This window comes from Tachysurus vachellii, chromosome 2, assembly GCF_030014155.1.
Source record: "Tachysurus vachellii isolate PV-2020 chromosome 2, HZAU_Pvac_v1, whole genome shotgun sequence".
NCBI lineage: Eukaryota > Metazoa > Chordata > Actinopteri > Siluriformes > Bagridae > Tachysurus > Tachysurus vachellii.
In genome coordinates this window covers 13,053,590-13,078,337 of record NC_083461.1, presented here as the reverse complement: position 1 = coordinate 13,078,337, position 24,748 = coordinate 13,053,590, and the positions used below count along the sequence as shown (strand labels likewise).

The 24,748-nt window shown below is 38.7% G+C and overlaps 3 protein-coding genes across 4 annotated transcripts; 2 read left to right on the top strand and 1 right to left on the bottom strand.

Moving 5' to 3' along the window:
* Positions 1 to 349: 349 nt before the first annotated feature.
* Positions 350 to 7,198, top strand: slc16a5a (solute carrier family 16 member 5a). The gene is made up of 5 exons (XM_060897581.1): positions 350 to 567; positions 1,690 to 2,130; positions 3,376 to 3,519; positions 3,708 to 4,538; positions 6,100 to 7,198. Exons 2-5 carry the CDS (start codon positions 1,797 to 1,799, stop codon positions 6,336 to 6,338), a joined length of 1,548 nt encoding a protein of 515 aa, XP_060753564.1. The 5' UTR covers positions 350 to 567; positions 1,690 to 1,796; the 3' UTR covers positions 6,339 to 7,198.
* Positions 7,199 to 9,943: 2,745 nt separating this feature from the next.
* On the top strand, positions 9,944 to 15,048 carry tap2t (transporter associated with antigen processing, subunit type t, teleost specific). 2 transcript variants are annotated; one of them, XM_060897567.1, is made up of 14 exons: positions 9,969 to 10,002; positions 10,125 to 10,195; positions 10,354 to 10,369; positions 10,466 to 10,999; positions 11,083 to 11,197; positions 11,289 to 11,419; positions 11,544 to 11,749; positions 11,945 to 12,142; positions 13,126 to 13,254; positions 13,368 to 13,556; positions 13,699 to 13,872; positions 14,049 to 14,208; positions 14,296 to 14,432; positions 14,552 to 15,048. In XM_060897567.1, exons 4-14 carry the CDS (start codon positions 10,495 to 10,497, stop codon positions 14,756 to 14,758), a joined length of 2,151 nt encoding a protein of 716 aa, XP_060753550.1. In that variant the 5' UTR covers positions 9,969 to 10,002; positions 10,125 to 10,195; positions 10,354 to 10,369; positions 10,466 to 10,494; the 3' UTR covers positions 14,759 to 15,048. The 2 variants fall into 2 exon arrangements, with proteins under 2 accessions (XP_060753541.1, XP_060753550.1); XM_060897558.1 differs by having other exon boundaries at positions 9,944 to 10,195.
* Positions 15,049 to 16,333: 1,285 nt separating this feature from the next.
* faap100 (FA core complex associated protein 100) lies at positions 16,334 to 21,446 on the bottom strand. Its single transcript, XM_060897546.1, has 9 exons — positions 21,202 to 21,446; positions 20,993 to 21,111; positions 20,176 to 20,831; positions 19,841 to 20,083; positions 19,088 to 19,244; positions 18,115 to 19,000; positions 16,886 to 17,002; positions 16,711 to 16,797; positions 16,334 to 16,588 (listed from the first exon to the last, which is right to left on the bottom strand). The coding sequence occupies exons 1-9, from the start codon at positions 21,397 to 21,399 to the stop codon at positions 16,466 to 16,468; spliced, it is 2,586 nt and encodes an 861-aa protein (XP_060753529.1). The 5' UTR covers positions 21,400 to 21,446; the 3' UTR covers positions 16,334 to 16,465.
* Positions 21,447 to 24,748: the final 3,302 nt, after the last annotated feature.

Genomic DNA, 24,748 nt, shown 5'->3' with positions numbered 1-24,748 from the left:
AGATTCGTTGCAAATTGTTTACCAGAAAACTGAGCATGTATGTACACAGTATCTGAATAATAAAACAACATGTTTTGCAGAAGCACAAAGACAAACCGAGTGTTTGTCAGGGTGCCAATGCGAAAAGTGGATCAGCTTCGTGTGCATTTAAAGATACATAAATATGGCAGTAAGGAGGGAGTAGAAAGTCAAGAGAGTTTGGAGAGTAAATCTGAAAAGAAGAGGTGGATTACGACACTGATGCGTTTCCCTCTGTTAGGGAAACACCACCCTAGAGCTGCGGCTCACATTACAGCTTCCAGCAGTATTTAAAGGGGCCGTAACATGCGTTAATATCACATGCTTACAAGTCATCATTGACTTTCATTTAAAGCTCTGATTTAAGACGGAGGTGACTGGTGAAGCTTTCAAGGATCTTATTTGATCTTTTATTATTGGTCCCCTTATTGGTGGTGAAGGTAGAGGTTGAGTCGATACCGCTCTCATATGTCCTAGCAGAAAAGGATGTTCAACACAGAAGCAGAAAGACATCATGACCACACATGCAAACGTCTTCACTCCATGAAGGTAGGCTCATGGTTTGTACTACTGTACTGTACCGGATACTAACTAAGGGATTTAATAACGTGTTTTCATATCGTAGCCGTTCGTAGCTCTTATTTGAGCAGAAACCTTTTTTTGGTTGCTAACGTTAGGATCTTGAAGCTCTTCCTTAGCCATATGTAGCTTCTGGGTACATTGGGTAGGTTCGATGTCACTTACGTGGACTTTCTGAGTGACGTTATTAATAATTATAAAATAGTTATGAAAGCTAATCAGTGAACGCTAATCAGTCACAAGGCTTGGAGCAGATATGTGAGGATGAACGCTTGTTACTTTAGTCATTCATGTAGGCGGTGAGAAGTTTTGTTTTTAAGTCCTCTAGTGAGATATTTTGCATATTTGTATCTAAACCACAATTTTATTGCTTTATTTTTAAAATTCTTAAGTCAAATTCTTAAGCCAAATTGAAGGAAATTGCTTAAAAATGACCCAAGACTCCTTTAGGTTCTGCTACAGCTGCTGTTTTATGAATATGAATTATGGAATATGTTTGTTTATTATTATTATTTTTTTTCCAAAAAAAAAACAAAACTGAACCATTTTAGATAAAAAAAAAAAATTCATTTTATTTGACTTTTGTTGCTTATTGAGACTCAGTTTGGTCAGTCTGTGGTTGTGGCTACACTTAGCCAGCTGGTAAGTTATTAACCAGTTATTTTTAATGTAATAAAATGCATTTTCTAATTGCTTTATGGTTGTCATGTTTACTTAAAAACAACTTCTATTAGGAACTGTTTCAGATGGTCAAACAAGCAGGATTGTTCAGTGGTTTACGACAACTTTAAATTTGCAATCGGATTTAAGTCGAACAATATAAAATAAGTCGGTTTAAATGGTAGGCTGATTTGGGATAATAATAATGACAATAATAAAACCGTAACAAAATCACAGAGACCCTCCGGGTTAAAGAAATGTACCACTTTAGGCTTGTAGTCAATTCCAGGTGAGCATAGATTGAAATAAACTACTAAGTTGTAATTACCAGTGTGGTAATTACCGGTGTGCAAACCAGTCAGACATTATGTACAAGATTGTACAGTACAAAATAAGAGGTTGAAAAAATCCTTATGTCCTTTTGTCCAACAGAGACTCTTGTGTGGATCGAATGCGGTATGTCACGTGTGAAAATGTGTAGCTGTGCATCAGAACCACCACTGAGACATCCCCAAAGCTTTTTGGCTCTTATTCACTGAATGGTAGCAGTACATGATCACTGTCAGCTCACAGAAATGGGCACAAGAGTAAATCATCATCATTCAGAAGAGTCATGTGATCCAGAGCATGAGGAAGCCGATATGGGAGGCACGGTGACGCCGCTGGCTCAGGCACGTCCAGCACACCTTGATGCTCCTGATGGAGGATGGGGCTGGGTGGTACTGGTGGCCACCATCCTAGTTCTAGCCCTGACCCTGGCCTTCCCATCCTGCATGGGCATCTTCTACACTGACCTTCAGATTGAATTCAGTGCCAGCAACAGTGAGACATCCTGGGTGCCATCCATAATGACATCAGTCTTACATGCAGGAGGTAGGAATCAATACAAGCAATCTTTGTGACATTGACTCATTGAGCGTGAGAACTAAGCCATAATATCAGTGAACAGGAAGTTATGGCCGTTATTTAATGTTTGTTCTGCTCATAAACACTGATTCTGTATCTGCAGGCACACAGTTCCATTAGGCTACCGTATGTCTTTTATTGACTACAGCTCCTACTGATACTGAAATGATTTTTTACATGATTTTTTTAAAGCTTTAACGACACTGTGCTCTTGAGCTGGAATGGACTGCCACGAGTTTGTGCAAAACCTTAAGATCATTTTAGACCAAATCCATAGGAATGTCTCCTGAACGCGTGTTTCATTAGAAGAGATTATGAAAGGAAAATCTGGCCTTTTGTACAAAACAGTTATCATGGACAATAACACACAATCGCTTACATTTCAACAGAGCTCTACATATGTTGCAGAATCTATTATTTGTTAAACTATTATATATTCAAGATATTGATCATAAATGAATTGATCATTGGTCATATTTGGAGTTTGGACAAAAAAGCAGCTATTTCAAATTTTACAATCTTGCACAAATTAATGGTCAGGTTGCACTCTCATGATGACTCTGCACTTTTTTCAGAGTGTGAGAATGTGGTCAATGTTTGTTATTTGATAAGGCATAATTTAAAAGAGCCTTTAAACCTGGACATGACCTTTTACTTAATATATTTATGGACCGTGTCTCAGAGATACCCCTTGGATAGAGAACAGCAAACAAAAGCTTCCATTGCAGTTGTTATTTGTCACATTTAATGAACTCTTTCTGATTGCTTCTGTACACATACACCGGTAAGTACAGGCATATGCACATGTGCACACACACTCAATGTATATGCCAAGGGGAATGAAATGCTTTGCTCACTGGGAATTATGTTACTTAGTAACCCGGAAAAAACAGATTGGAGGCTCAGTGCGACTTGTTAGACAGGTCTTTAGAAAGTGTTTGCTAATTAGAGCTTATACAGGGAATATACAGAATGTTTTTTTCAGAAAAACATACAGATATATACACAAAAAATTGTGAAAAAGGTTTACATTTGTTTGTTAATACTAGCTGTGCACAATACATTTACAAAAGGTTTTTGGATTGCAGCTTGTGCACAGAAAAATTATATATCAGATTATACTATTTAATCCTTTAATCTTTGCGCCAGCTCCCCTGTAGACTCAGTGGTTTGTTTAGTGTCGTGTTCTCACATTTGACTTTTCCTTCTCAGGCCCTTTATGCAGTGTGTTAGTGGAACGTTTCGGTTGCAGGTCAACGGTGATGATGGGGGGCGTCTTGAGTGGACTTGGGATGGCAGCCAGCTCCTTCACACATTCCATCATTGAGCTTTACATTACCGCAGGGGTGATAACGGGTCAGTGCAGATTCAATCCCTAAACTACTCTGTGTTTTTTAACTAATTATATCATCATACAATATTCATTTTACTTGAACTAGAAATGTATTACTTTATTTACTTTGTAGCACTAGAAGAAACAAACTTTTTAGAATTTAAATTGTTAGAAATGCCTGCTGTAATGAGAGATTTTCTTTTTCACACAGGTCTAGGGTTTTGTTTCAGCTTCCAACCTGCAGTCACCATCCTTGGCCACTATTTTGTGCGCCGACGTGCCTTTGCCAATGCCATGTCATCCACGGGCACAGCTCTGGGCCTGTGCGTGCTGCCCTTCTTGGGTCACTACCTACACAGTGAACTGGGTTGGAGAGGGAGTTTCATGGTGCTGGGTGCTGTGTTGCTCAACTGCTGTGTGTGCGGTGCTGTTATGAGGCCCCTGGGGCCACCGAAACACAGACCAACCAAAGAAAAGAATACTGCCACCAAGCCACTGGCTGAGAAGGGATTTAAAGAACAGATGTGGGTGGCATGGAGGAGTTTAACATTCTCTTTCCGTCGTCACATGGCCTTTGACCTGTTTTATAGTAACGAGCGCTTTCGCGTGTACGCACTTGGCATTACGTGGATGATGCTGGGTTTTGTGGTGCCCCTGGTTTTCCTCGTTCCTTATGCTACAGATCACGGCATGGAGCAGAGCCAGGCTGCCCTGCTGCTCTCCATCTTGGGCTTTATCAACATCTTTGTTCGGCCACCCGCCGGCCTGCTTTTCGGCCTTTCCTGGTTCAAAGGCCGCCATGTTTATGTATTTTCAAGTGCATTGCTACTGAATGGACTGAGCAACAGCATCTGCTGTATTGCACCAACATTTCCAGTACTCTTAGCTTATGTAGTGACTTATGGTCTGTCAATGAGCGTGGTGGGCTCACTGATGTTCACTGTGCTCATGGACATAGTGGAGATGAACCGCTTCCCCTCAGCACTTGGCCTGCTGGCTATCATGGAAAGTGTCACGCTGCTGATTGGGCCACCTCTAGCAGGTAGTGATAGTAAAAAATTGTATATGTATATGTACAACTGCCTTTCTAAGGTATATTGGGTTGATCATAGTGTTGTTCCTCACTGGTCATTTCATTATGCATTGCGTATAACTTACATAAACACCAGCATAACATGTTCTGAAAACGGGATGCACTAATCCTAACATTTTCTCTTCCATATGATTCCAATTTCAGACCTCTGAGTCTTTTGGATCTCTGAGACAGATACACAATACTAATATGAATATCTGCCGCTCATCTTCACAAGCTTTTGTTAAATTATAAAATGCTATCAGAGATCTAAATGCTTGTGTTCTGTGTTCAATGCAATATCTGTGCTGAATCACTGAACACAAATGCCTGGCAGAAAATATGTCAAAATCTAATCCAGCACTACAGAGAACACTCATTATCAGATCTTTTTAGACAAAAGGATTAATATGCAGGGTAATTTTGACAAATTCTGCAATCACCATGCTATTACGAATTATATTGTAACCACCATATATATTAATATAATATATAGATACAATATTATTAATAAAATCATTTTAAAAAACTATAGTTTAATAATTAAATGACTTATTTAATTTCACCGATAAACAACACTGGACCATTTTCTCGATAAGTAAGTAATCTTTCCAGAAACCACCAATGTTTTATAGATAGAGAATATATTCATCCTGGATTAGTTTGGCCATCGCTCTAAAATTGCTGAGTAATTGAAGTATTTCATTTTCTCCTGTTTACTTGTTCCTTCCACTCCCTTGAACTTAAATATACCCATCCACTGGGTTGATAAGACAGTCCTTTACTCTCTCCAGCCCTGCTATTCTTCTGCCAGTTGTTTAAATAGGCAGTTTCTTTTCACACAGAAGCTCAGACAGAGCTCAAGCTGATCTAATCTTAATTTACAACAATTGAGAACTAAAATAAACATAGCTGTAAATTAAGCTCGAAAGAACAGCTGTTCCTTTAAACAAACATCATGAGAGCCAGACAGAGAATCTATAAATTCTCCTGGATGTATTTTATTTTGTGTGTGTGAATATCTGTACTATTCTGTGTCTGTCTATGGGAGCAATCTAAGAGAATAGAATATTGCAAGGCAGGTGTCAGGTAGTGCCAGGGCTTCAGGCTATCTTGACCTGGCCAGTGAGATTGACTGGACAGCTGGTTCGCTTGTGTAAGCAACAAGCCAAGTCAAAATGTCAAGCATGCAACCCAACACTGTTCAGACTCACTCTGCATAATAAACTCCCTCACTTAGGAATCACTAAATCACTTAGGAGACACCCAGAAATGTGCTTTCTCTGATATCTTTGTGGACTGGTCTGTGAACTTGTAATCAATTACTCATGTTTTTGTGTCATAGTCACACGAGCTAGGCATGACTAAGTTTAAGCTATCAAGACTGAAATCACCCAGATTAAGTAAAGGATGTTTGTCTAATACTTCAAAATTTAGAATGAATTCCAGTGGTAAGAACACCTTTGTAAAAACTATACTGAAATGAGGTTTGATGATCATCACATGCTGTTTGTTTGTTCCTGTGTTTCAGGTAGCCTTGTGGACAGCACTGGTCTGTACACGTACGTGTTCCTTGCCTGCAGTATCACAGTGGCCTTATCAGCTTTGTTTCTCATGGTGTCCTTCTACTGGCTGGACCGCCGTGACACAGCACTTAAGAAGGCATTGTCTACTCAAGAGTCATCAGTTACGCCTGAATCGCTCTCGGTGTGTGTGGGGGAAAAGGTCAAGGAACCTGCCTTAGAAACTGAACACATTACAACTGTATGAACCGAATCCATTAATAATCAACATCCGTGTTCAATCAATGAGACATATGCACATAATTTCAATACAGATTGGCTCGATTGATCTGGGGCATTACACTAATTGTATACATGTTAGATTTGTTTAAACTTTATACACTGTGTATTTGTCAGATTGTGAGGTTAATATTGCTTCACGTTCTAGATCATACATCGTTTTTGTATAACACTAATAGAGATTTCCTAGCAGGTTTGTTTGTATCTGCTTATTTTACTGTACGTTTACCAAAACGGCCATCTTCATGGCAACATGTCTCTGAATCCATCGTTCAGATCGCTAATGATCACGTTTTGGACTTGTTTCCAACAGACAGCTTTGGTGTTTACTGTCCTTTACATTGTTTACAGGTTTATTACGTTATACATTTTTCTTTAAGGTCTACACATATGGAAATCAAATTTACCTTTTGAATGTAGAACTCTGCTTTACATTATGAAATGTGTGTTACACAATTTTATATGCTTATCATCTTATCATATAAGCTTGACATAATCAAAAGAGTAGACAAATTTATTGTCTTTTAGACATTTTCACATTACATTTCTTTAACATAGTGACTGAACTGCATTTTAGAAATCCAATGGTAGTCTCACAGCCAAACCATAGCCAAAGTCAGACTGAGTGCGCTTCAATGTTATTGCCTTTGCCTTATTTAAAGTTATCAGGGAACTTTACACAAATCAAGTGCTGTATAAAGGAAAGTATTTATCTATTTCTAGAGCTATTTGTCTGCACTGTACACCAAAGGTCCTGCTGATGCTAGTGTATTTTTACAGAGTATATACATAATATATATACACATGCAATATATATTGGTCCTGTTGCCATTGCTTAAAAATGACAAAAGGGCTATGATACTTGTATAATGTGTATTAAGGTTATATGCTATTTAGATATAGAGTTTTCATTTCTTCTATACAAATCAAATAAATACACTTTAATTTCAAATGAATAAAAACTTTATTTCGGTTTCAACTGAATTTTGTTACATAATTGAAATGCTAAACTTTGAGTTTGTCATCTATATGGATGGAGGATATAGATCATTAGAAGATGCCTGCTTTTATATATGTATAGAATATGTATGTGTGTGTGTGTGTGTATAATATATATAAAATCAGAGATGGGGACTCGAGTCATATGACTTGACTCGAGTCTGACTAAGTCACACATTTGAGACTTGAGACTTGCTTGACAAATATTAAAAAAGACTCGACTTTTACTTGACATTCATGACTTGAGACTTGACTCGGACTTGAGTTAAATGACTCGAAATAACTTGTTTTTTTAAATCTGTTTTTAAACGCACGCAAGAGCGTAATCTAACCACGTGACGCAGCAGGCAAACAGAGGGAGCGCGCGCACTAAATATAGCGTTCAGCGTCAGTTCAGGCAGGCCACATAGTCAAGCTCGGCTATCAGCTGATATGAATTTTCTAACCCTGCCCATCAGCTGATCTGATTCCTAAGCGTGCTATTGGTCCCTTTCAAACAGGGCGCCCTATTTAAATGCTTTTTTCAGTCTGTCTGCTTGGCTGTTTCCTCTGCTTTGCTGCAACACACCTCCTCCCCTAGCTCCTCCTAGAAACCTTGTGTTTAACTTAATCAGTGTCATTCTGTTGTCACTGATGCAGGCTCTGTTCTAAATGGGGGATTTTGTCTTGCTGCTTTCCCAGTTAAATGGGATATTGTCCCCCCCACGAAGCTGCTGCTGTTCCCTGACTAGCTTTCATGGAGCTCATGAAAAGGATGGGGAATTCAGAACAGAGCCATACCGCCAAATGTAAATTTTATAAGCTTGCAAATAAAAAATTTAAATATGTCAAAGAATTGTCTTTATTTTGACTCAAGTGGTCCTGATTGAACTAATAAACCTTAACAGTCGTGACGAAACATGGAAGGCGCCACACCAAAAATAGTTAAGTTCGGGTAGCGGGATTTTGTGCAAGATGAGAAGAGAAGAACAGCAGTATGCGACCACATCGCTCACAATTGAATGACAAAGTTCTATCAAATTCATTTTTTTGCAAGCGCAATGTAGTGTAAATGGTTGGTCACTGTTTATGTGGAAATGTCAGCTTTTTTGCAATAGGTCTTATAATTGGTCTTCAGTGTTAGGCTTTGAGTGAAAAGCCTGTGGATCGTTTATGGGGATGCACATATATATAAAAAACATAAATATAAAAATAAAAAACGTCAGAGTTGCAAGCACAGTCATATTCTTGTCTCGCATGCACACACACACACATTCAATTCAAAGGGATAGTTCACCCAAAAATAAATATTTCATAATTTTCTCACCCCCATGATGTTACAAACCTGTATAAATGTCTTTGTTTAGATGAACACGGAGGAAGATATTTTGAGGAATGTTTGTAACCAAACCATTCATGAGCCCCATTCACTTCCATAGTATTCTTTTTTCTCACTATGGAAGTGAATGGGGCTCATAAATGGTTTGGTTACAAACATTCCTCAAAATATCTACGTGTGTGTTCATCAAAACAAAGAAATTTATACAGGTTTGTAACATCATGAGGGTGAGAAAAATATGACAGAATTTTCATTTTTAGGTGAACTATCCCTTTAATATTAATAAATTACACTCACTCCAATCATCTCTCTCTCTCTCTCTCTCTCTCTCTCTCTCTCTCTCTCTCTCTCTCTCTCTCTCTCTCTCCAATAGTTAATTCACTTCAAGGTTTGTGGGATTCAATAATTTACGTTTTTTGGTTGACGTGATTGATTGTTGTTGTTATCCTGTTGTTAAAAAGGAAGGATCTAATTTAAGGATGTGTTCATGTCCCATTAAAAGGGAATGCCTGTTCAAAAAATGGCATTTGGTTGCAAAGAAACCATTGTACTTTATATATATATATATATATATAAATATATATATATATATATATATACACTTTTCCATGGTCTTCTGCCATGTTTGTGGCATATTGAAACTTTTCATGCTTTTATGTTGGCCTTATTTCAGTTACATTTACATCTTATTCTTTGTAGTTTTGATTTGTATTAATTTTTAGATTTTTATTGTATTTACAACTCACCTGTATGTGGACACCTTTTAAAAATAAATGCATATAATCATTTTGGTTGCATATAAAACTCTCATAGTCCATAAATACTGTAGATTTAACTTTGTTTAATATATACATTTAGTTAAATCATCAAACATCCGTATGACTTGCCAGTGACTTGCTTGACTCAAGCTACGACTTGACTTGACTTGACTCTCACAAAAAATGACTCGGACTTGCTTGAGACTTGAAGGTTAAGACTTGAGACTTACTTGTGACTTGCACATGTGTGACTTAATTCTTAACATCAACCAGCACCTCCACCATATTAATAGTAATAATATAGTAATGTGATAATAATCATTTTTCATCATCATCATGAATGTCCAGGACTGATTTTGTTCCATTCTGCTTCCACGGACACTTTTGCATGCAGCACCACATGGCAACACTAGGTACCTTTCACCAATACAAAATCGTTTAATTGCATTGACTTTTATTTTGAAGCCTGAACATAATAAAAGCCTCTAGTGGCTGTTTAAGCAGTTCCTTGCAGGGACCCTGGTCGGCTAGGCGCAATTAGATTGTAACAGGTTTAGGTGATTTTTATTTTGACATTAGAATGAAGTCATAATACAACAACATGCTCATTTTGATATTTGGGATTGTAAAAGGTAAATAAATGCACTGGGCTGTGTGTTTGTTTATTGTTTATCTGTAGGCGAGTCATTTTACTGCACTCCTAAAAGTGAAAGTAAAACTTGACGGAGGAGGACATGAGACTGTAGCAGGGTAAGAGCTAGTTTTTGATTATGCTTATAAACATAGGTTTAACTGGGTTTCTAACACAGCCTTGTTTACTCCTGAGTTCATTTTTCAGCTGGACAAAATCCTATAAGTGTCTTTCAGAAAGGATTACAAGTTTATATGTATTTCTTTCTGTTTTGCAGAGAGGATCAGAAGCATGTGAGTGCAATCCATTCCCATCTTATTGTCTAAAGTGAATTACATTTCACAAAAGCTTCAGTTAAAGAGCTTGACCCATTAGAGTCTCTGTGACAGTTCTAGGATTCAAGCTAATCTCCTGGCTCATGATGGCAGACCCAGCTTCAGGCTCCTTGTGGCCATATGGAGCTCTTCTTTTCCTGGACCTGCTCCTCTGGCTCACTCTGTGGACCTCACTTCTGTGCTCTCAAGGTGTTTTCCTCATGAACCTGACATGGCTGTGGGTTTTCAGGGCTTTCAGTTGGGTTCTGCTTCACACGGTCAGTTCAGCAACCCTGAACAAGACCACACACAATCTTCTGAAGCCTTGGGTAGCGTTAGTGTGTTTTATACCTCCTGTATATGATATGGTGCAAACGCTACTTCTGAGAAGGGGGTGTGGGTTTAGTCCAGTGCCTGTGCCCCTTATGGTGGTTTTAAGTGCAGTGACTGGCACTCTGATCCATCTGATGTGGGACAAGGCATTCCCTATTAAAAAGGTGAAGAAAGAGCAAGAGGCCAAGGTCCTCCTGATGAGAGTGATTCGCTACTCGAAACCAGACTACCTTCATCTGGCAGCTGCCTTTTTCTTCCTCATCTTAGCTGCATTATGTAAGTTTAACACCTGTGCTCTGTTCTGATGTAGGTAACTCTTATTTTGTATTATGTATTCACACATTATTCCTTCTTTTCAGTTGAGTCAAGTATCCCATACTATATGGGGAAAATCATGGATGGTTTGAGTGGAGAGTACAAGCATGAGAGCTTCTTGTGGGCCATTGTATGCTTGTCGTTGTACTCTTTTGGAAGGTAAATGCATGCTACATTTCTCTGTTGCTGTCAGTTTCTTTCTGAATTTGTTTAAAAGTCATTTAACCCAATGTGATTTTTAATTTCTTAGCTCTATGTTTACTGGCTTGAGAGGAGGCATGTTTATGTGTAGCCTGAGCAGACTAAACAAGAGAATTCGACACATGCTATTTCAGAACCTGCTGAAACAGGACATAATCTTCTTTGAAGAAAATAAACCAGGTGATGAACAATATAGAAATAACCGATCCTGAAGATAGTGATGGTTTTCTTTTCAAAGAATCTTAAAATGAAAATCCTCTTCAGGATCATTTCTTATAGCAGCGCTCTTCGGTTCCTTTTACAGGAAGCTTGACATCGCGGCTGGTCTCAGACACTGATAAAATGGGTCGCTCTGTAGCCATGAATGCGAATGTGTTCCTGAGGAGTCTGGTTAAAACGTGTGGCATGCTCGTGCAGATGCTCAGCCTGTCCTGGCAGCTCACACTCCTTACCTTTGTGGAGATGCCTCTCCTCGCTGTGCTACAAAACTATTACAATATTCACTACCAGGTAACTGACCTTCTCTTTTGTAACTGATTTAGGTTCTAGTAGTTTTCCCATGTTACCCTTTTTTATAATCTTAGCTGAGGTTTCTTAATTTAGATCTACATTTGCATCAAGGAAAAGATTCCTCACTTTACCAGAAAGGTTTTGTCACTTCAGCTTTTTTTTGTGATCACACAATCACTCTGTCCTGCTGTGCAGAAAACATCAAGGGAGCTGCAGAACTGCATGGCTGAAATCGAGCAGCTGGCATCTTCTGTTATCAGGTCTGTGAAGACGGTACGCAGCTTCAGGGCTGAGGCTCAGGAGCTGAAGAAATACAAGGATGCTTTGGATAAGAAACGTCAGATACTGAAACGCAAGGGCATTTTCAGTGCAATCCACCTCCTTCTGCGCAGAGTGAGCCAATTCACATTTTACACATTGTGCATGGAACTGGTTTTAATCCCTCACCTTCCTGCTCTCAGATACACTTCATAGCCAAAAGGGGGTTGGAAGCACACAGTTGCTTAGAGTAGACTTTATATGCTGAACTCAGCCAACACTGTTTGGATGAACTGGTCTGATATTAGTGGTGACTTGCATTTACATTTATGGCATTTGGCAGACGCCTTTATCCAAAGTGACTTACATTTATCCAGTTTATACAGATGAGCAATTGAGGATTGAGGGCCTTGCTCTGGGGCCCAGAAGTGGCAGCTTGGTGGCCCTATTAATTAAGTAAATCTCACGACCACGCTCCAAAATCTAGTGAAAAAGCATTCCCAGAAGTTGTGTAGGTTATTATAAAGGTGTAAGGAGGACAAAACCTGGAATGAGCACATATGGGTGTGATGTTTAGGTGTCCACAAACATTTGGTGATACAGTATACCTAGATCACATCCACCTTCTCCTATTTTTGACTATTGTAAAGCCCGAAGCTACCAATGCATTACATTTAATGGGACGTATTGAATATATATACAAAAAAGATAAAAATCAAACATCTGTCTTTTATTATTGTAAAACACGGGTCAGTGCTCAAAGCTGTTTTTGTGTCTGCCAGACTTGTCATTCTGAAAATTATGAAAATATTTTGAGACGAATTTCTGTAGCTTAAGGGCTTTTATTTAAAGCAAGTTCTGTAGTTTAAATCTGCACAGAACAGAATTGGGAATTTATCAGTCATTTTGGTGAAATGCTCTTTCCTGACCAAAATTGATGTATATCTGACCTTAATCCTGATCCACACCTCTAACTTATAGTCTCCAGTCACATTCTTTTCATTTTGGTATCTCTGTTTGACACATGTAATGTACAGTTCAGTGGTGTTATTGAGAAAGGTGGTTACTCATGTATGATTCAACCTTTGACAGGTATTGATGTGTTTATCCTGTTTTAGTGTTTAACCTTAGGCCTGAGGGTGTCGATGCTGCTTCTTAGTCACCATCTCATCTCCTCGGGTCAGTTAAGCACCGGGAGTCTTCTGGCTTTTGTGCTGTATCAAAAAGACATGTCGTTAAACATGAGGGTGAGTTTAATATTCAGAACTTAACTCATTTTGTGAGCTGCTTCTTCTGTTTTTTTTTGTAGGTCACCAACTAGATTTTTACAAAAGTGCTTCTGTTTCTTTGGTCTTCTTAGCAATTGGTGCATGTTTATGGAGACATCCTGAACACGGTATGGTCAGCAGAGAAGGTGTTTACGCTGCTAGACAGAAAACCGAACATGCAAGAAGCAGGAGATTGGGTACCCGAGAATCTGGAAGGAAGAATTACTTTTGATAATATCACCCTGTCCTACCCTTCCCGTCCTGAAAGCAAAGCACTTAAGGTCAGTGCATTTTGGAATTTCTAACAGTAAAAGAAAACATTTAAAAGAATAAAGTAGACATTACATAATGCATATCTGTCACATAATGTATTTTCTGCTGTATTAGAAAATGAGTCTAAACCCTGTTAAACCATTGTGTCAGTCTGTGAGCATAGAGCTGAGTCCTGGGAAGATGACAGCATTGGTTGGCCCCTCCGGTGGAGGTAAATCTTCCTGTGTCAGTCTTCTCCAGAGATTTTATGAGCCTCAGCAGGGCAAAGTGCTACTGGACAACACACCACTTCATGAGTACCAACACCAGTACCTGTGCCGCCAGGTGAACACTAACACAAATACGGATGAAATGAATACAAAAACTAAATATGCTGAAATGCTCCATCACAGATAGTGACATTAGCCCTTTCTGTCCTTTCCAAATACACTTACAACTGGTGGTGTGTTCAGTTCTTAAATGTGTTAAACTAAAGAGTTTGTCATTTCATCTTCTGACAGATGGCAGCCGTGTCCCAAAACCCAGTGCTGTTCTCTGGGTCTGTAAAATACAACATTGCGTATGGCCTTCGTGATTGTGACATAGAGCAGGTGAAGGAAGCTGCGAAGAAAGCCAACGCACATGACTTTATATGCAGATTGGACGAAGGCTATGACACAGGTGAATATTTCCGTTTCCACTTGTTATCTTAAGAAATATTTGGTACATTACTTTAGACGTTACACTAGCTATGTTACTGTGGTGCAGATGTTGGAGAGTCTGGTAAAAGGCTATCCTCAGGACAGAAGCAGTGTATTGCTATAGCCAGAGTGTTGATCAGAAATCCAAAAATCCTCATTTTGGATGAAGCTACGAGCAAGTTGGACATCAACACTCAGCATGCGGTACGTGCATTCACACTTAATAACAAAAACACCAGCAACAACACCTCAGCTCAAATTGACCTCCGAGTTGACTGATGCTAGTGTGAAGTATTTATTTGCTCACCACTTTTCTCACTCAGGTTCAGGAAGTCCTCTCTGGCTTAAAAGGTCAGACGCTGCTGGTGGTCGCTCATCGTCTGCAGACTATCGAGAGAGCTGACCATATCATCTACATGGAAGGTGGGATGGTCATGGAGCAAGGAACACACGAGCAGCTCATGGCCAAAAGAGGAAGTTATTTCCATCTTAGGGAAAAACTGTTTACAGAGGATTCAGACCAAGGCTGAACAGATTCATTAGCATCAAGTATGAATTTGAAGTATCAACTATATGTGGAAGTACTGAGATCATTGATGAGACTAAATCATGATTTTAACATAGTAGTATAATATAACATACATACAGAGACATTTACACTTTATTCAGTGTTGGATAAATCCCTAAACCCAGCTTTCTAGGACAATTGGTTTACACAATATAACACAGATTTTGTTCCTGGGTCGTAAAGTGTTATTTTCTAATTTCTTATGAATCAGGAGTATAGAAAATAGATTAAAAAAATTCCCCTCAAACTTCACTTTTGTGTCCAGGACAGTGGTGATTTCTCGTACACATAAAGTCAGACAAAATATGAATTAAAAAAAATACCACAAAAGAATTAGTTTTCACAATTATATTGTAAAACACAAAAAAAAGACCCCATATACAGTCTGCCATACCATGTGTTCGTTATATTGTACCTTAAGTTTTAAAATCTGTTTGAGTTCCTCAATATTGGGGACACTCAATGCTGTAATTTTGCTGCTTAATGTCTAAAAACCTCTAGTGTTGCTGGTATGATTTCCATAACCATATGTTCTTCTGTGGTTAGCACGTTCGCCTCACACCTCCAGGGTTGGGGATTCGATTCCCGCCTCCGCCTTGTGTGCGTGGAGTTTGCATGTTCTCCCCGTGCCTCGGGGGTTTCCTCCGGGTACTCTGGTTTCCTCCCCCGGTCCAAAGACATGCACGGTAGGTTGATTGGCATCTCTGGAAAATTGTCCCTAGTGTGTGATCGCGTGAGTGAATGAGAGTGTGTGTGTGCCCTGTGATGGGTTGTGGCACTCCGTCCAGGGTGTATCCTGCCTTGATGCCCGATGACGCCTGAGATAGGCACAGGCTCCCTGTGACCTTAGGTAGTTCGGATAAGCGGTAGAAAATGAATGAATGAATGTTCTTCTGCTAGCTGGCGAACAACCTTTTCCTTGAGAACAATATGACTTTTAGTACTGAAAACGAAGACATTAAGTTGCATTAATACACTAATATAAGCGATGATTAATGTTTACTGAAAAGACATAAAAGAGATGAATTTATGATTTGTCCACCAAGCTTCAAGATTGTTACCATTAATAAGTCATAAAACATCAGCATTTGTGCTTTGTTTCTTTAAGACTCAGGGTCGAGGGATGTTGTGTCTCTTAGTGACAGCTGTGCATTTAAACGTGTGCCTGATTTAAGAACACAAAATGGGGATGTACTTCAGCTTAAAAGTTACAGGAAGCTGATCACATTTATACACACATACATATACACATATATATATATATATATATAAATAAATAATTTGCCGTTTGTGTAGTGCATGATTTTTTGCAGCATTATATGTAGCCTTGGTATGACAAAGTTTTTACAAAGTTTACAAGGCCTTATGGTTTCTGATATTGTGCTGAAACCCAGGGATGGTTAAATGTGTTAATGTGTAAATGTGTTAAATGATAAAAATAAAAACCATTCAAGATCATTGTTTTATTATGGTTATGTAATAATTTAATACTTTTTTAGTTAAAAAAGGCAATGGTCAAACTGATATACACAAAAATAGTGCCATGGACTGAATAAATCTATCTAAAAAACCCGAATATTGACACTTTTTTCCAAAATGTGAAGCCCCTGTATATAATTGCTTACTTATATTGCTCCCTGATGTTTATAATATGACCTAATGTGTGCATTTACACAATGACCATTGGCTTCTCTCGGAGTTGCAGATAGAGGCGAAACAATGACTCCGACATGCTTGTCTTCAAAACTCCACCAGCTGGGTCACGCAAGTCCTGCAGGTCCTTATAAAGACTCTGAAATAAACAACAATAATGATCTCTTTGTGTGTCACTGCTTTTACCTGATTGTCTTGTTAAAACTGATAGGGCTGGTGATCTCAGTATGCGTAAGTGGACATGGGAGTTATGGGTTTTACCTCCATGTGCCGAACAGCATCACACAGGTACTGTCCTCTGAGCTCGGCAGACTTCTCGGGTTTCGCAGAGGAATCGTTCAGAAGGGCCTAAAAAAAAGGACTTGTTACATTATCTGTAAAAATAGGCTTGATGTTCACAATGAGGAGACTTTTCTTGTCTAATGTGTATGTGCACCTGAACCCGCCGCAGGACAGCATGATGTAATCCACACACTGCAGACATGGACACACTTTCTACCCGAACCTCCACAACAGACAGGGGTCCATCAGAGCGAAAGTCTCTCAATATGACCTGCAGACAGGGACAAAGAGAAGTGTACATTATTATTGTAGTAGTAAAAGTACAGTAACCATAACACCAATAAATATTTATCTTATTTCAATTATAGATGTTTATAAAAGGTTTATAGAGGGGGTCCCTGGTGACAGCATGATGATCCCAAGTATAAAACTTCTGTCAAACCAAAATATGAGGATTGGATGATCTGCTATAGCGACCCTGAACAGGGAGCAGCCGAGGGTCAAAAACAAAAACAGGTTTACAGAGGACTTTCCAACAAAATTAAAAATGTGTGTGCATTAAATTAAGGCAAAGTAAATTGAGAAATATTTAATACAACAGCAACTAAATTGAACAGTGTACTGTAGCAGGATAAAGAAATTTCAAAATATTTCTTGAGAATTTACATTTGATTCATCTGATTAAAAAAAAATAAATAAAAAGATTTCCCTGGGTCCTTTTATGTCCCACTTTTTTGTAGTTAGGCCCGTTGGTTTGCCGTCAGACAGCTAATCTTTAATTGCCTGATATGTTTATTTATCTGTCCTGACTGTGTGTCCAATTGTTTACCGGGAATCTACAATTTAGAGTAGGAAACTTTAGTTTAGGTAACTTTAGGTGCTTTCTCTGTCTCTCTCCGTCTCTCTCGTTCTCGTTTTTTCTTTTCTAGAAAAAAAGTTTACAATTTCTGCACATACAGTAGCTTTTTGCTGATTTTATGCAAGTATGAAAACAACAACAAATAGTACCATAATACCAATGGACTACAAAAGGCAAGATGGTAAAAAAGATGAAACCTGTGTGTTGAAATACAAATGAGTAAAAATAAACTGCATGTAATGCTTCCTAAAGTCTACTGATCCTACCACTTCTCAGATGTTTAATTAGATGACTCAGTTGGAAAAATTAAACTACTAACCAGACGTACATAGCACAGGAGGTGGAATTTGTCACGATACGAGTGGAGGAAAACGACCATTTATGCCATTAACTCATTCACTACCTGTTGCCTGTGTCATCCTGCTAATAAAGCACAATTCAAGGTAATTTTCTACACAATTTTCTATATTTGTACAATACACAGTAAAAGACAAAGAAGCCAAACGATCAATCCATAAGCATACCTCTTTGGTCAGTAGCCTGACTGCGTGTCTGTCCGGCCCTCTGGCACACACAACTGGATTCTGCACAACCACTTCTCCCTCTGATTTAGAAGATCCACACAGCAACCATTTGAGCACAGAGATGCACAGAAGTGCAGCGTTACAGTCTGGTAAGCTGAGCCGGTTCCTCAGGAGCTCTGAGGATATGTGGACTGCTACGGTATGAGGTGAGGTCTTCGGCAGTGCCGGCTCCGTTGTGTGAATTTGTCTGGAGTTCAGAAGTATGTTGATGGATTCCCAAGCGCTGATTTGTTTGGGAATATTATCACTGTTTGGGGTCGGCTCTCCGATCTGTAAGGCATCTAACCAGTCTAGTGTTAACGTGTTCAGAGCCAGACAGATACAGCTTGTGTGTGTGAGAAGCTGTGATAGCGAGGTGTCATTAGTTGAGAGATGTCTGTACTCCTCCGGGTTAAGTAAAGACTGTAAATTGTACACAAGCGAGCAATGGATTTGGACCGGGAGAAACAAGTCACACTCACTCTCCAGAGGTAACGTCACTTCAGCTTTTTGACCGCAGTCTAATTTTGTCAAAGCAAACGAGTAGGATCTAGACGAGCCCCCTGCGCTGACAGAAAGACTTGACTGCACTTGAAGGCAAAGTGTCCATCCTTGGTCTAAGGCATAAGAACTATGGTTTTCCAATGTGCAAGTGACAACCAAAGAGTCTTTCTGAAGTAGCGTACTCCATTTGGCTGCCACCTGACAGCAGATCGATGGTTGGAGATCGCACACCTCTTGGGTTTTCTTCTGAGAGTTTAGAAGCAAGTGGCAAATGTTGAGTACATGGTTCAAACGCTTGAGGGTATTATTCTTCAATTCCAGCTGTTGCTTCACAGCTGTTGTTCTGAAAAATTCAGTCAATTCAGTATCACTTTCAAAAATGTGTCAGTTTGTTTTTTTTCTGTTCAACACACCCCTGAAATGATCTTACCTCTCCCAGACATTTCCAATACCAGCCAACAGGTCTTTGATTTTCTGCCCTGCATGTGATGAAGTCAGTCTGGACACTTTGGCTTTATCCGAGTCCTGAGGGAGAGTCACTTTAAGAAGTCTTCCACTGAGAGACACAGCCAGTAGCTGCACACAGCCTATTCATACAATACACACAGATAAGTTTGTGCACCCATTCCTAGAAAAGACCAATCCAATATTTGATGCAAGCTTTTACCACAAGTAATAAAAAAATGCCTAAAAAGCATTTACTAAGCCTGTATTAATTGTAAAAATCAAATAACACTGTGAGAGCTCTCTGTCTTGATCCAATTTGACTCTCCTGTTTAAACATTTCAGATTAAAATACACGTGGTAATTCTTTTCTTTTTTTAAGTCCACCTTAAATGAACCACTTTCAAATGAATTAATTATAGTAGGAGATTTCAACCAAAATTGGTAAATGTTTAGGTACATAAAATTCCTTGCTTACAAAGTTCTAGTTAGCAACTGAATGGTAATCACAATTCTATTTTGATGTTTAGTTATTAAAGATTAGCTCCTGGCTAGAAATTACATGATTTAAATTGGTAATGTTTCATGTTACCACTTTTAATTAGTACCGTGGACTGAGTAGTTCAAACATCTGTTCTGAATTTGACACCTTCATCACATTCAGTCATCGAGTACTGAGTTCAGGTTAATAAAACATTCGCTATTCATTGAGATCTATTTAAGGAGGTAACCATGGTACCTGCAGGACTGATGGAAGGCTCAGTTAGTGCGATTACTCTGCAGACATTCAGACAGACCGTTCTGACTGGTCTTGTGCTGTCTCCCTCTGATACTGTGGTCACAGATGATGATGAAGATGATGAAGCTATTAAGATCTTACTCAGAGACAAGTAGTACAGGTTTGTACCAGTGCTGTAGTACAAATGTTCACCATCTACACAGGCACACACCACAGGCCCCTGGACCATGTGCTCAATGAACCCTTTAGAAAGATATCAACATAGTGCTTTGTGTTACCACTAAATTCTTAACATCCTTTACCATAGAAGTACAATATTAAACTGTAAACCTTACTGCAGTCTGCGGTCTTTCCATCAGATCTTCTTTGGTTGGTGGTGATCAGCAGGATTCTACCATTCTGACCAATCACAACAAGGCACCGTGGACCTTGATCCCCAACAACAGATGCTCCAATAAATACTACTGGTTGCTCTAAGCTGTAGAATATCCTGGTTGGTGCCTTTTGTTGTCCCCTTGAGCCGGTTAGTGCAGGTAAGAATAGTGGGAAAAAAACAAGACGCCCATCGGGTAAACCGCAAAGAATGATGGGAGAATTGATAAGAGATGCATCAACTCCAAATAAGAGCCTGAAAAGGAGCGGATCGAGACGAGGGTGGTGTTTACATGCACATCCTTTGGGTGAGGAGTTGGGGTAGAAACAGGTCAACGTTGGAGCTAAGCTCATCCTATCCTGCAAATCCACATCATCGTGAGGAAATCCTGTTACAGCTGGGACCTGAAATCCTGCAGGAGTCTGAAATCCTGTGCAGCTGGTTAAACAACGAGGCAATTCACAGAAGTGAAAAGTCCAGAAAGACTCTTTTAGACTGACAGTAATGAGAATGTCCTCTGCAACCGCGATAGAGCGTATATTGCCATCTTTCACAAGAACAGAGTCCTTGGACACTACAGACAAAACGGGGTCATCACCCTGTTCCGCAGAAAAGGAGCTGAGGATAAAACAAACAAGGTTTTACAGGAAATGTGTAAAGATGTGTAATTAGCAGACTGGGAAATGAGATCATACTTCATCAGAAGGTTTTAGTATAGTATAAAATGTTGATTGTCCTACATTTATCTAGAGATGATTTCTCACAATGCATCCTGTTACCTGGGTTGAGGAGAGACGGTGGTAGAGTAAAGGAGATTATTGTCACAGAGAGCACAGAGACTGCACTGATCAGCACTTAACGCCAGGGATGTGACTGGAGACTCAAACTGCAGGACAGTCTGTAACAAAAACATATTCCATTACAGAAACATTCAACGTGATCAGAACTGAAATAAAAATAATACAGGTTCAGGAAAACAAACACTTGCCTTAACTCTTCTCTCTTGAACACAAAAAACAAAGATGTTCTCAGTCCTGGTGCTTAAAATGACATCTGTGCCATGACACATCACTTTAGCAGAAAGCAAGTCACCAAAATCTGCCAAACACTCCACAAAACACCTCACACCTTCCATAGTCTCTACTGGTGACAAATAGTGTTCAAATTCATTATATCTAGTATTCATTCATATTTATATATATCTCACGTGTTTTCTATTTTTGCACCATAACCCGCGCTGGAGCTGATCAGCCAATCAGAATCGGGTTCTTCTTCTCTTCTACTTAAAATGTTGAGCTACACGTACAGCATAGATGTCTACACCTAGATGTCGCCTTGGGTACGGCAGTACATTGGAACGAATGCGTCAATAGAGCCGCCATCTTGGAACAGGGGACTCCCTCCTCTTTAATGCATCAGCGTCAATGTAGGCAAAGGTCTAACGGAAATAAAATCACCAAAAATCGTCATGAATGCGATTTTCTAGTTTTTTTTGGTTCGTACCAACGGTCAGACATGTATTTATCATTCAGTCCAGAGAAAATTTAAGGTTTTGATATTAAGATAATCTACTTTTTCACAATATAATGCATAGTGCTAGTAGGTGTAAGTTTATTACTTAGATTCTTCCACTTGAATAAACCTTATAGCCTACTGCATGCAACACTGCTACAATGGTGTGACTATACATGTTCATTTAAACATTTAATTTGTATTGGTTTATTAAATATGATACACAAAGCAATTTGCAGGTGGAAGCAAATCACAAATTTGAGAGGAACATAATGTGAAAGTTAGATAGTTCAGGTGCCAAAGACTGTTCAATCTTTTCTTTATTCCTGTCCCGCAATACTTCTGCCACATTAAATAAGTATGTAATAAAGTCACATAAGCCAGAAAAAAGTTTGACTTTGAGGCTGGACTTGTGTGTTACACTGCCAAGCTAACTGGTGACATCCTTCCAGGACTGTCAGCTGAGTTAACCATTTTTAAAACTAAGTGTTTAGTATCCCTGCAACAAACAACACGACCTTACACAGTTTCTTCCTGAGACAGTTTCTTTAGCTCAACACCAAAAATAGTTAACTCAGCTGACAGTCCTGGAAGGATGTCAATGCAAGTACAGTAGCTGTACGGTGACACGTTACCGCCATCTATTGGACAGGAAGATTCCCTATCTTCTATTTGCCAACACCCTGGATTTATTATTATTATTATTATTATTATTATTATTATTATTATTATTATTATTATTATTAATTAATTTATTTATTTATTTATATATTTTAATTATTATTATTTTATATTATAAAAAGGGTTGTTGAGTCTAAAAAAAGTCTAAATGAAAATGCTGTATTTCTTTTTACCAAAATTTTTTTTTTTGTTGTATTTGGGTCAGGTTGTGATTTACACTCCAGCAGAACACATTGTACAGTTTCAATCTTCAAATAACTTTAAATAAGCATTTCTTCAGCTGAACATTGTTGTAATTTAACATAAACCATTAGGCTGATTTTATTAACCATTATGCTGACTCTTGCTCTTTAGATTATTTGCCATGTTTAGTGTCTTTCTACTTAACTTTCGACATAACGTTTTTGTTCAGACTCAAGTAAATTCCTTTATTTTAAATTTTTTCTTTCTTTGTTTTTTTTTTTTTAACAGAAAACTTCTAAATAATCTACACATTCTTCTCCTTCTTTACAGGTTCATTACGCACAGACTGGTGAGGTGAGCCGGTGCGCTCAGCGCGCACAGCATCCATGTGGCGCATCTCCGCTTTATACCCAACAAATCGGACGAACTCCTTCTCCTCTGCCGGACAAATGAGAATTTTTCACACTCTGCTGTGTGTTTGACGGAAACCTGGCTGAATGATGTCACGCCGGACCGCGCGCAAAATCCAGCTGTTCAGAGCGCATCGTGACGCAGAAGCAGCGTGGAAATCGCGGAGCGGCGGGACCTGGTTCTACATCAATGACAGGTGGTGTACAGATATAACAGTGTTAAAGAACATGTGCTGTCCAGATCTAGAAGCGCTCATCATTACAAAAACCTCGCTGATCAGATTGCAGGGACAGAACAACAACATCCCGACTCTGTTGTAATGATCTTGGGGACTTATAAAATAAATCTCTCCCCTGAACTGACAGCACGTTACATGTCCCACCAGAGACAGTAATATTCTGGACCATTGTTACACCACAATAAATTATGCATATTGCTCAGCCCCACGGCCAGCTTTGGGTCTCTCTGATCACTGCCTGATTCTTATACCAACCTACAGGTAAAAACTTAGATGTGTTAAACCTATAGTAAAGAGTATAAAGAGATGGACCAATGAAACCGAGCAGGTTTTACAAGCCTGTTTTGATCTCACTTGGGCACCAAAACAATCTTGTCTGTTTAACAGGTAATTCCACTTTTTTCCAGGCTTTATCATATAGTTGTATAAGTATGTTTACCAATCCCTTTTTTTCATAGCATGATATGTTTGTTCTTTCATTATTTTCTTGTTATGCCATTCCCAGCTTTTACTTTAGCCAATATAGTGCCTGAGGGGATTCATTTTGTTAGTTCACTCACTTCAGCCTCTTTTCTTTCTCAAATAAGCTACATCCTACACAGCTGTTCAACTCTGATTCCAATACTGATGCTGGATACTGATGGAGTCTACTGATGGATTTAATAAGCCTTACAACTAGGAGCTTGCATGCAGAAAACGTTTATAAAGATAGAACCATGAACGATCCTAAGATTCATAAAGGAATGGTGTAAATAAAACTAGACCAATTCAAAAAAGTATAGTATCAGGACTATATCAGTGGTGTGGGGGTGTGAAGGTACACATTGGTACTCTAAGGTAGTAATGTGTACCCTTTTGAGTATAAAGTACAAAGATGTCCTTATAATGGTACTAAGAGTATATTGTTTACATATTTCAAACTGTATTTTGTGTATGCACAGTACATGGCACGCAGTAATGGATACTTGCACATTCAAGTAATACTTCATTTTTCGTACATTCAAAACACAACATAAATATTGACACGTTGAAGAAACATTTCCTCAAATTGTCATAATTCATATAATGTTAGCTTGCATAATGAAAACAAATGATGAAAACAGTGCATGATATTTTCTTTGAGAAACAATTACATTACAATTAAATCATTATTTTAATTTTAATTCTATTCATTACATTCATCCCAAGCTAGAATACTGAGAATACACATGTATTTATTTATATAAAAAGAAGCCTCGTTTGCATACGATTTTAATGTAAAAAATACAAACAAAAAGAGCAAATCGACCAGCAAAAATGAATTTGATTCATTTGATTGATTTCTTCTGTGAATCTTTTCTTTACGTTATGTTTACTAAAACATTAGAAATGACACTTTACTAGTCTACATCATCACTTAGCCCTTGTTATCTAGTGCACTATGCTAGTGAATATTTCATTTGAGGTTGTGTTTGTGTGTGTGTGTTAATACATGGTGGTAACTAACTCTTCAATAGACACAGTTTTTTCT